Source organism: Dioscorea cayenensis, chromosome 2 (genome assembly GCF_009730915.1).
Source record: "Dioscorea cayenensis subsp. rotundata cultivar TDr96_F1 chromosome 2, TDr96_F1_v2_PseudoChromosome.rev07_lg8_w22 25.fasta, whole genome shotgun sequence".
NCBI lineage: Eukaryota > Viridiplantae > Streptophyta > Magnoliopsida > Dioscoreales > Dioscoreaceae > Dioscorea > Dioscorea cayenensis.
The window spans coordinates 23,659,999-23,671,879 of NC_052472.1; the positions used below are offsets into that span (position 1 = coordinate 23,659,999).

The following is an 11,881-nucleotide window of genomic DNA, read 5'->3' on the forward strand; positions in this document are numbered from 1 at the left end:
AAGATCAAACCTGTTAGCTGTTGTCATGATGGTTGATCTGATGGCTGCTGAAGACCTGTTTTTGTGAGTATTTTTGAGTAGTGATGCTACTCCTGCCGAAAAAGGTGTGGACATGGATGTTCCGCTTAAAAAGTTGAAATGTGAGCTCGATGGATTGATGTTTGGATTAGGTCCAGCATTAACTGGCCATGCTGATAGAATATTCAGTCCAGGACCAAGGATATCCGGTTTTAGTACACCGCCATTGAAAGGGAATGGACCTCTAGACGAGAAGTAAGCAACTCGATGGCGATGGCCGTGCTCCAAATTTGGTTCCATTAAATAGTATTGTTGCTGCGACAGTTGAGCTAGAGTTTTTGAAATATCTCAATAACTTTCTTGATGCGACATTATTGATGTGAACTGCTGGAATAACATAATCATCAGAGAAATGTAGTTTCCCCACTTCTAATTCTATTCAATGCTATCATGCCTACCCCTCCAGCATTTTTGACATTGACACTCATGTCTTTGTACGTGCCTTCTTCAAACAGGCACAACACTATTTTTCCATTGACATCGATGTTATCAAAAGAGTTTGGCTTGCAACCTAAAGTGCCATTGTGACCTTCGAGCCCTGGGAAGACAAGGGACCCTTGTGGTAGTATGGGAAGTGCTTGGTTGGTATCTAGATTGCCCTTCAAGTTCGACACCATTTCCAAGTCTCACAGTAGCAACTATTCTCCTGTCATGGTTGCTTGCTCCAACTGTCAATTGCCACGGTGCCCCATTTTCTACCGTTTCCCGAAATGGACCTGAGTTTCCTGTTGCTATACTGACAAATATATTTTTCTTAACGGCACCAAATGTAGCAATTGCGAAATCATCATCAGCGAATAGATGGGTTCCATGGCCAAGAGAAAGTGAAAGAATATCCACTCCATCTTGAATGGCTCTGTCTATGGCTGCCGCTATAGCAGCCAAAGTATGTCCCCAAGAATATATTGCTAAATGAGCTTTAGGTGCAACACCAGATGCAGTGCCCTTTGCAAGTCCAAGAACACTTGCATTAGCTACAAAGTTCCCAGCAGCAATTCCTGCAACATGTGTTCCGTGCCCTTTGTGGTCGTTAGGATCGGCATGTGGGTCATCAAATGAAATAGCACCAATAAGCTTGTTGTTGCAAAATGTTTTATTGCTAAAACCACAAGTGCCTTTCCATTTGGTTGGCGGAGGTGGCATTGAGCTATCATCCATGAAAGAAGCATGGCGAGGGGTGATGCCACTGTCAACCACACCAATGATCACTCCAGCACCCATATTTGAGTCAACCCAAAGACCATCCCACCGGCTCAACCCTTGGAAATTTGGAATATAGGTTGTGAAGAATGTAATCTTTCTGGAGGGTCGTGCCATTAGGAATCCTTCAAGAGACTCCATGGCTTTAACCTCTTCAGCAGTCAATCTCGCGGAAAATCCACTGATTGCATAACGGTATGAGTAAACCAACTGTGGCTCACCAATGTCAAGAGTGGTATTTGGCGAGAAGGATCAATGCCAATCCTTAACATCTTCGGTTCTAAGAAGCTCATCATTCTTCGGCCTTTGTACATGAACAACGTAGGTCTGAAGCTTGCCACTTTTGACTACCCCAAGAAGATAGTGGACGGAGACAAAACTAAAGCATGGGAAGAAGGTGAAGAAGAAGAATGAGCAAATTAAAGAAAAAACTATATATCTCTTCATAAGAAGTATTGAAAGTGCTTGTCTTAGTCTAAATTGGAGTATCTCTATTTATATAGTGATTGGTTCAGAAGAGTGAATAAAATAATCTAGCTACTTCCATGCCGAAATACATTATCATCTGAATACACAATTATTACAGACTCAATTATGAGAATATATTTAATTAGGCAAAATAGACTGAGTTTGGAATCCAAGTTTGGACAGGTAATGTATTTATATCTTCAAGCCTAACTAAGTTCTTGGCAATTAAATATGATAGTTTTGGTACACAAACAAACCATTCCAAAGGGGATGTGCCTAAATAAACAGGTAATGTATTTATATCTTCAAGCCTAAGTTCTTGGCAATTAAATATGATAGTTTTGGTACACAAACAAACCATTCCAAAGGGGATGTGCCTCAAATAATTGCCACGTTCTCCCTTGATTGATGCAATTAGTGCTTAGCCTTTTGACCATTTCTCATCATTTAAACAGGCCATCTTTCAATCAAGGATAATTTTTTTTAATAAAATAAATAAACCACATGTATTATATTAAATCATAGACAAATATAAATCATGTTTTTATATACTTGCATAGTGGAAAAAAGGCATACTATGGAATTTTTTTTAAAAAAAAGTTAGATTTAAATTTATTAAAAAGAGAGAACAGAAGTACAAAAGGATACTATCACTTTTTTTGAAGTAAATGTAGGATACTATCACTTTGAATCATAAAATTGAATGACCCCCTGATCTATATCATTTTATAAGAAATCATTAATTTTATAAGAAAGTATTTTCGCAAGAGATTAATAGGGCCCTGTTTTACTTTTGTACTGCTGTTTTTCTTTAATAAATTTATGGTTTATCCACTTTTATAAAAAAAAAGAGATTAATAGGAAATAATAATAATAATAATAATAATAATAATAATAATAGTAGAGACAAAAAAATTTATTTAATTCAATCAAATTGACCTATATTCTCAAGCAAAGACAGAATTTTTATACATTTGAGAATTGATATAAGGGCAACACAACCCTAAAAATACATACATCTAGCCCAAAACTAAAATTAATTCGGATTGATTAGAATTTCATCGAGAAAAATGGATTAGTCTATACCTCATGGGCTCCCAAAATATTTATCATGTTATTAATTGGGTTTAATCACAAAATAATTCAAAGCACAACACAACTGTTATGGTTGGGATTGAAAAGATATTTCTTTATGGTTGGGATTAATAAGATATTTCTTTTTTGGTTATCTAATCACTTTGAATTTAACAATATAAAGCTCTATTAAAAAGATTTAAGTAGTAGTCATGCCAAGAGACAAAGGCTTCAAGGGATCACTCGCATTAGTCTTGGGCTCCCTAAAACTCCAAACTACTTCTATTTTACTGGTGGACATGATTAAAGACCTTAACTCCATCAATGCTTGGAGGATTGAAGAAACTATTAAGTTATCAGATTTTGGCCGCAACGCTTTCCACATGCTAAAGTCAGCACCATACCCCGAAGTTAGAACAATGTTGCAGATGCCTTAGCTCATGAAGCTTGGAGAAGCACAAGCTTATCTCGGTACCACCGGGGATCGAAATTGTCTAAGCAGGGGTGTAAATGAATCGAGCTGAGCCAAGCTTGGCCATGTTCAAGCTTGGCTCACCATTATTTTAACCGAGCTCGAGCTTCTTTTATCTGAGCCAGAGCTGAGATCAAGCCTACATCGAGCTTCATAAATAGTAAAGCCCTTAGACTCAACTCATTTGCTTGATAAAAATTGGTCATTTTTTTCATAAGTAATACATCATTATAATTATTATTATTAAAAAAATATTGTTTTAAAATTAATATTCAACTTTTTTATAATAAAAATTATAAATTAATCTTATTTTTTCTTAAATTTATACTTGCAATACATTATTATTAATGATCTCATAGATGACTATGTTAATATCGCTATAAGAGTTTGTATAAATACTTTACATAAATGAAATTGTTGATGATATATAAATAATTATATTAATGATTTTTATAAATAAACTTGTTAACAAGCCGAGTTTGGTGGTGTTCAAACTTGTCTTGTTTACCTTAGCTTTAATAAATGAGCCTAGCCGAACCTTTAATGAGCCGAGCCTTCGAGGCTTTTGAAGCTGGGTTAGTTTTCTAAGTTTTGTTTATTTTGTTAGATCTATATAGCTCTTTTGTAAAAAATAACCGGAAAAAAAAACTCCAAACTTCTTTACGCAACAAGGGATAGCTCCCCTAGCATCTCTATAAACACCTCTAGAGCTATGGATGATTTTTATTTTCAATTCAATAACTTAGTCATTTGTAATAATAATTATAAAATTATACCATAATAATTAAAATTATGCGGTTATTAATTGTTTTAACATAATCATTAATTTTTTATTTAAATACGACCATTTAATGGTCTTAATATTATATAAAATATGCAAGATTGGAGCATGACTATGTGTGTGTGTGTGTGTGTGTGTGTGTGTGAAGCGTGTATGTATATAAATAACAATAAGTATCCTGCGGCCGTCTCAAGTAAGAGCAGTAGCCATACAAGAAAGAGACAAAGATAAAACAATGGGTAAGTGTACTGATTTTTTTAATTTTTTTCCCCGTAAATCTAGTAGGAATAAGAATCAACGGTAATGATTCAATGGTTTAGATTAAAATAATGTGCATCTTGCCAATGACCAAATGATATAAGGGTCACCGATAGAGCTCTTCACTGAGTGGTGAGAGTTCAATTCTCGGCTGAGAGCATATTTTTAGGAGATGTGAATTGTGGTTGTGTGCGGGTGGTCCCATCACCCATATGTGTGCAGGCCCGCCCCCACTTGCTCCACCGAGGCTTGTGCACGCCCCTGACGATTTAACGGGGCCTTCGAGTTATCTATTCCTCTTGTTAAAAAAAAAAATAGTGTGCATCCAACTTTTCAATATTTATAAAAAAAAGTATTATTATTTATGTAAATAGTAACCACTATTAGATCTCGATACAATAATGAAAAATCAACGTTCGTAGAGATGAAATCTACAAACGTTCATAGGATACGTACCCCCATATATATATATATAAATTTTCTGAAAGCGACAAGTGTTATATACATCAAGGAAGGGTGTGTGCACGAGCTAAGAACTAATCATTCAACCTACGCACCCTTAGCCGAAAACGATGAGTTTTAGTTACCCACAACTGGCGACCCGTTACTATTATTGCTTCCAACGAGTCTTGAACTCGAGACTTTTTGAATATGTAACCCTCGTTTTCAGCAATAAAACCAAATACCGCTAGTTTATATATTTTAAAATTAATAAATCCATCATTATATTTTTTTTAATTAATAAAATCAATAATTAAAGGCACTTCTTTATGTATATATATATATATATATATATTAAAGGCTCTTGGTTGTGATCCGAATCCAATGTTACTGAACACATCTGTGTACCACTTATAATTGATGCCGGCCGTTACTGCTTATCCTTTTGGCCATTTCTTATCAGTTAATTAAACAGTCCATCATTCAATGAAAGTCTGAAAGATGATAATTGAACACTGGTTCATGATAGTTGAAGATGAATCATCATCTCAGTTTATCATCCATGCTAAGCTTAAGTATAACCTGCTACTGATTAACCTCCTCATCAAGCTTTCTATTTGATCCTGATGACGCTACACAATCCCCCTTTCTACCACTACTACTACTACTAATACAACTACACTTCATCTTCTCTTTTCACTCTGTTTGTAAGTCATCTCCTTCCCATTTTCCATGATCAGGAAAGCAATACAACTCAAAGAATTCATACTTACATTGTCCATGTCCAAAAACCCAAAGACGCAGACCTTCTCATCGATGAAGAGCTGGAAAAATGGCACAAATCCTTTCTGCCCAACACTACTCTGGACTCTCGGGGAGCCCCGGTTAGTCTACTCCTATCACGATACGATAAGTGGCTTTGCAGCAAGGCTGACAAAAGAAGAAGTTAAAGCAATGGAATCAATGGAAGGATTCATTCAAGCACAACCAGATGAAGTGCTACCATTGCTTACTACATACACACCGGACTTTGTCGGCCTCAGCCAACGGAACGGGACATGGTATGATGATGGATATGGTAAGGGGATGGTCATCGGCATCCTTGACACCGGTATTGATCCTACTCACCCTTCCTTCTCTGATGAAGGCATGCCAATGCCACCGGTGAAGTGGAAGGGGACTTGTGATTCTAGAGTTGCTACCTGCAACAACAAGATCATCGGTGCAGCTGAATTTCTGCGGGGAAAGCCAGTGCCAACCGATATTGATGATAACGGGCATGGCACTCATGTGGCAAGCATTGCTGCGGGAAACTTCGTAGATAATGTCGATGTTCTTGGCAATGCTAAAGGCACAGCAGACGGTATGGCACCCAGAGCTCACTTGGCTATTTACAAAGTATGTACTAAAGACGGCTGTGCTGATAGTGATATACTTGCCGGAATAGACCAAGCCATCAGTGATAGAGTTGACGTTCTATCTGTCTCCATCGGTATCGGGTCTCGACCTTTCTATCAAGATAGCATCGCCATTGGTTCATTCGCAGCATTGAGACGGAAGATACTCACTTGCGCCGCAGCAGGCAATGCCGGGCCATCGGAGAATTCCATAGCTAATGATGCTCCATGGATCCTGACAGTAGGAGCAACCACAACAGATAGAAGAATCAAAGCAACATTGAAGCTTGGAAATGAAACAGAACTCATAGAAGGAGAAACAGCATACCAAGGTCCAATTACTGCAAACCTGACAATGTTGCCAATGGCTTTCCCAGGGTACCAAGGAGGAAACAATAACTGCCTCAATGAGACCTTCAATGGCATCAATGTCACAGGGATGCTTGTTCTATGCCTAAGTGGAGGCGATCTGTCACACATTGAAAAAGGGATGAATGTGAAGAAAGCTGGAGGTGCAGCCATGGTGGTACTAAATCAGGAGGAAGAAGGACTTACAACTCTCTCTGAAGCTCATGTTCTTCCTGCAATCCATGTTAACTACTCCAATGCACTGAAGATCATCTCCTTCTTCAATTCATCATTAGCAAAGAACTCCACAGCAATGGGAAGTATCTTCTACAATGGCACACAATTTGGTGCACTTTCGGCTCCAGCAGTTGCATCCTTTTCCTCAAGAGGACCAAGTTATAACAATGGTGGCATTCTCAAGCCAGACATTCTTGGTCCAGGAGTGAACATTCTTGGAGCATGGCCTAGTAAAGTTGGACCAGAGTCTCTTGGTTCATCCATGACATTCAACTTCCAGAGTGGTACATCAATGGCTGCAGCACATGTTGCAGGAATAGCGGCTCTGATTAAGAGCAGTATCCGAAGACATCGCCGCTATCCAAGCTCAATCAAATCAGCAATCATCACATCAGCCAAAAGTCTAGACCGGGAATGGAAACCAATCACTGATGAGCACAATGGCAACCCTTCGAAGATTTCAGCCATGGGAGCAGGACAAGTGAATCCATCAGGAGCAAGTGATCCAGGGCTTGTCTATCACCTTCATACACATTACTATGTTCGCTACCTTTGCAGTTTAGGATACACAGACGAACAGATCAGAGTAATCACACAGTATAGAGTTCAGTGTCTAAGAATGCGAGACTTCGGGCCTGAAAGATTGAATTACCCATCGATTTTAGTCACGCTCGGCATCCCGTCAAGGAAGGTCATTAGGCGTGTTGTGGAGAATGTCGGCGAGCCAAAATCAATCTACTACCCGCAATTTGAACTACCAGAAGGTGTTTCTGTGGAAGTTTACCCTAGTAGGCTTGAGTTTTCTAGTCAGTATGAGAAGCAATGGTATAATGTTGTTCTTAGTATCAGTAATAGCACAATTCTGGGGAGAGGTGATTTTGCAGAAGGGCAACTCTTATGGGTATCCCCAAGGCATGTGGTAAGGAGCCCTATCACTATCATATTCAACTAGAAAAACTATGCATCAGTGTATGTGGTCTTGATGTCATATCAAACGGAGTTTATTAAAACATACAATAAAAGTAATAATACACAATAAGAAGTATCGAAGATTCTAAATCTATTATTTCCTGACAAAAAAGCTCTGGTCAAGCCATGAAAATTTCTAATTTATATACACCATTGCATCCACACAAAGGGAGGGGCTTCGCCCTCAACTTAGGTTGCAAATGAACCAAGCTGCTCATGAGCTACTCGGAGCTCGGCTTGGAGAAAGCTCGCTCATTAAGTAAATGAGCCGAGCTCGAGCTTAACATTTGAGCACAAATTATTAAACGAGCCGAGCTCGAGCTCGAGCCACATGCTGCTCAGCTTGTTAAGGCTCGCGAGCCTGCTCGTTTCTCAAGCTCGTGAGTAGGCTTGCGAGTTTGCTCGTTTATCAAGCTTGTGAGCAGACCCACAAGCTTGATAAATGAGCTTGCTCACGAGCCTACTAAAAACTATGTTAAATAAACCTAAGAATAAACCTACTAGTCGCAAACCTGCTAAACAAGCTTGCTAAATGTGCTAAATGTGCATTTTTTTCTAAGTATAAATGGATTCATGTATTAAAAACAATGTATTAATAATAGTCATTATGATTTATTATTTTTTTTTAATTTTTTTTTTTTGAAGCCAAGCTTGAAAGCGAGCTCGAGCTTAAACTCGCTCGTTTTTATCATAAATGAGCTTCTTTCAAGCCAAACTTGAAGCGAGCTCGAGATCGGCTTTGCTTTTGTCATAAATGAGCTTCTTTCGAGCCTAGCTCGAAGTGAACTCGAAATCGGTCGCTTGTTATAAATGAGCTTCTTTTGAGCTAAGCTCGAAGAGAGCTCGAGCTTTAATTTTACCATTTTGAGCCAAGTTCAAGCTTACAAACATGAGCTCGAATCGAGCTCGGCCTGCAGCTAAGTTTGTCGAGCCGAGCTTCAACACTTCAAAGCTCGACTCAATTACACCCCTACCCCCAACACATCAAAAGAAAGAGATAAATTAAAGATGCATTCACAAACGTTTATTCTCTGATTTCATAGTAAAAGATTGCAATAGGATAAGTTCAACCAAAGGAGGCAAAAAACCGAATTCCATGATACAGTAACTCAAGAGGGAATATGCATTAAAATACGGTAAAGATTATCTGAGTCACCGAGTATTAAAAAGAAACGACGACATTGTGATGGGGCATAACACCATAACCCGCCTGTTTCATAAAGTATAAAAATAACCAAGTGTTTTTATCCAATTTTGATTTGTTTTGCGTTTTGTGTTTCCCTCATTAGAACCAGATTTGAATAGTGAACACTTCCCAAAACTCAGAATGCTGCCCACCCTGCTGCTGTGCTTGTTTTTGATCCAGACCCAGTTGAAGAAGGAAGAGTTCTCTGTAAAATCAACACATTCCATAAGCAGACAAATAAACCACAAAAGTTGAAACTTGAAGCTTAAACTCCTCCTAAGATAGAAGGCAGACAATGTAATAAACAAATTCAGATTAAAATGTGTAAGAAATACGATAAAAGCCTATTAGGCCACACAGAAAAGAAGCAATTTATAGATGTTCTCATAGTTCAAGCATTCAGCGGAAACTTAAAACTTAAATTACAGGAGCAAATAAAAATGAGAAAAAGCTGTCAATGTATTACTGAAAAAGCTCACTGAAATATTCTCTGTGGTCAGCTTTTAAAACCAGCTTGAAAGAGTAACAAAACCAAAACAAAGGAAATTTCTTGTTTCTAAAAGCGAGCATGCTCTTTGAGGTGTGTTGACAAGCCTTCACATACATAAGAAGAATTGAAAGTGTAAAAAAAATACCCTTTCAGAGATGCATACCTCAAGAGGGGAAAGATCTGATAAAGGATCAGCATTCCTTCTCACAGCTTCTTTCACATCTTTTAGCCCAACTCCAGGACTTGATGTCATTCTTTTCACAGCAGGATCATTAGGTGGTGGTGGGAGTGGAGACCTGATCTTACCTCCTCCACTGGGAGGGGGTGCAAGGAACTTGTTTGCCTTGTCTGAGCTTATGGTTCCACCAGATAAGCCTGCAGCAGAAAGCATACCGGTTCCACTAGATGGTTTGTTCTTAACATTAATCCGGATAGTTTCTCCTTCCTACAAATCAATACATTCAGAAAACAGTTGCTTCTTAGAAGCAATCAATCAACAGTTTAGGAAAACAAGGGCAGCAAACCAAGAAAACTGAACAATGTGAATGTACTCATGCTGCTCTTGACGTCCCTTTTTTTAAAACACGAAAATTTAGCTCATCATTCAATCAGATAGGCAACAAACAACAAGGAATGCACATTAAAAGCATCATGCATAGATCTTCAGTCACTTTAACAAGATGACAAAACAGATTATCACTTTTTCAGTAGTAAACATTTCAGTCATTTTAACAAGATGAGAAAACAGATTATCGCTTTTAAATGCAGTAGCAAATATTAAATCCAAGAGAACCATCAATCTCATACTGAAATGCTCGCCCGCACTAAGAAATACAAAGATGGTTCTAAAGTCTCAAACAAAAAGCAACCACAAAGTTTACAAAATTCAATATTTTTCAGCAGTTTCCTACTGATATCAATCATGATTTATATCACCGCATAAGAAACAAATCATTCTCAGTAACATGAACTGCCACCTGAACTCAAGCACTAGGCTATAAAGATGGAATTTTTTTCTTATCCCACACAATGTGAACATTTAAAATACAAACACGAGGAAAGAACGGAGAGGTACCTTCAGCCGGTGATTGACGGCGGGGTGAATATCGATATGAGTCTCTTCAGCAGCAAGGTCCCCAGCGGCAGCATCCTTATCAAGCTCCCTGCGGACATGCTTCTCATGATCGGAGAGGGCAACATTGAAGTCAAAGGCTTCGTTCCGCTCATTGAAGCCAAGCCCGATGAACGCGTGCTTGCCACGGCCGTCCTCTATGCGGAGGACAAAGTAACGGGAGGAATCGAGCGCAGGCTCAACAGCGGCGTCGCGGTTTCCAGGGAGGACAAAGCATGCGGCGAAGAGTTCACCGGACGAGGGGTCCTCGAGGCGGATCTCGCAGCGGTCGCGGCGGGAGACGACGCGGAGACGTCCAGTCCAGATCCGGTCGGACTGGAGCCACTCGCCGCACTTGTATCCGCCACTGGTGCTGCGTGGGGGAATCTTGTAGACAGTAACCTCGCGAACGACGAGGAGGGTGTGCTCCATCGACTCCTCCTCATCGACGACCTCCTCCACGGCGTCTCTGGTCGCCGGCGTCGACATCGAGAAGAGAGGGATCGAGATCTCAGAGCAGAGACAATGGGAATGAAAGAGCAGAGCGAAAGCGGAGCAAAGAGACGTGGGGTTGAAGAGAGAGAGAGAGAGCAATGAAAGGAAGCTAGTCAATGACCATTCTACCCCTATAAATGGCAGCTATTTGCGAACATGCACTCCATAGGTTTTTGTTTTATTTTTATTTTTATTTTTGTTTTTTTAAGTAACAACAAGCACTGTTAATCTTAATCCATAGCTGGAAGAAAAATATACAAGCTTAAACTCGAAACCTCTCAATCTCAATGCTAAATAGATATCATCGGACTTTGAATTAAATTTTATTTTTAAATAAATTCATAAAATAATAAAAATTTATGAGTCACAATTATTTTTAATAAATAAGTAATTTATTTATTTTTCTTAATAAAAAAATTGGAAGGGTTTTTGGATTTATAAATTTACTTAAAAAGTTATCTACTCAAAATGAAAACGCTCTTTCATTCTAGTTTATGTATACTAATTTTGTCACTGATGTTCTAATTTTGTAAGATTTTGTGAGTGGATAATTCTCATAAACTAGTACATACCTTGTATGTATAAACAGGAGGCATGATGAAGCTTAATCAGTGCTCTAAATATTCCATTTCAAAAGAAGCTCAAAAGTGAACATCAGGACAAGCCCATCCAAACCAATCAAAGCATCCGTGTCACCATGCTTTCAGAGTGTCCGATAAGGCAAGACAAAAAACAATAGTCTAAAAATAGATAGACTCAATAATGGAGCCAATTGGTTACCAATGATCAAATGGTCTAAATTATCTATTGATAACCAAATCCCCGTTAAAACCTTTCATAAATAGTAAAAATTCAGATTATGGATGTGAACACATT

The 11,881-nt window shown here is 38.6% G+C and overlaps 3 protein-coding genes across 3 annotated transcripts; 1 reads left to right on the top strand and 2 right to left on the bottom strand.

The window, feature by feature from the left end:
* Positions 1-567: 567 nt before the first annotated feature.
* Positions 568-1,419, bottom strand: LOC120275422 (subtilisin-like protease). The gene has a single exon (XM_039281993.1). The coding sequence runs from the start codon at positions 1,417-1,419 to the stop codon at positions 568-570; it is 852 nt and encodes a 283-aa protein (XP_039137927.1).
* A 4,133-nt stretch (positions 1,420-5,552) lies between these two features.
* Positions 5,553-7,706, top strand: LOC120275430 (subtilisin-like protease 4). The gene has a single exon (XM_039282003.1). It carries the CDS (start codon positions 5,553-5,555, stop codon positions 7,704-7,706), a length of 2,154 nt encoding a protein of 717 aa, XP_039137937.1.
* A 1,114-nt stretch (positions 7,707-8,820) lies between these two features.
* On the bottom strand, positions 8,821-11,085 carry LOC120280706 (uncharacterized protein At1g03900). Its single transcript, XM_039287640.1, has 3 exons — positions 10,475-11,085; positions 9,563-9,844; positions 8,821-9,114 (listed from the first exon to the last, which is right to left on the bottom strand). Exons 1-3 carry the CDS (start codon positions 10,997-10,999, stop codon positions 9,046-9,048), a joined length of 876 nt encoding a protein of 291 aa, XP_039143574.1. The 5' UTR covers positions 11,000-11,085; the 3' UTR covers positions 8,821-9,045.
* Between the last annotated feature and the right edge of the window lie 796 nt (positions 11,086-11,881).

Excerpts from the sequence above, each read along its gene's own strand:
- LOC120275422 (XM_039281993.1), bottom strand. The coding sequence starts at position 1,419 with ATGGAGTCTCTTGAAGGATTCCTAATGGCACGACCCTCCAGAAAGATT.
- LOC120275430 (XM_039282003.1), top strand. The coding sequence starts at position 5,553 with ATGTCCAAAAACCCAAAGACGCAGACCTTCTCATCGATGAAGAGCTGG.
- LOC120280706 (XM_039287640.1), bottom strand. The coding sequence starts at position 10,999 with ATGTCGACGCCGGCGACCAGAGACGCCGTGGAGGAGGTCGTCGATGAG. Across the intron at positions 9,845-10,474 it reads CCGTCAATCACCGGCTGAAG|GAAGGAGAAACTATCCGGAT; the intron begins GTACCTCTCCGT and ends ATTGATTTGTAG. Across the intron at positions 9,115-9,562 it reads CAGATCTTTCCCCTCTTGAG|AGAACTCTTCCTTCTTCAAC; the intron begins GTATGCATCTCT and ends TTGATTTTACAG.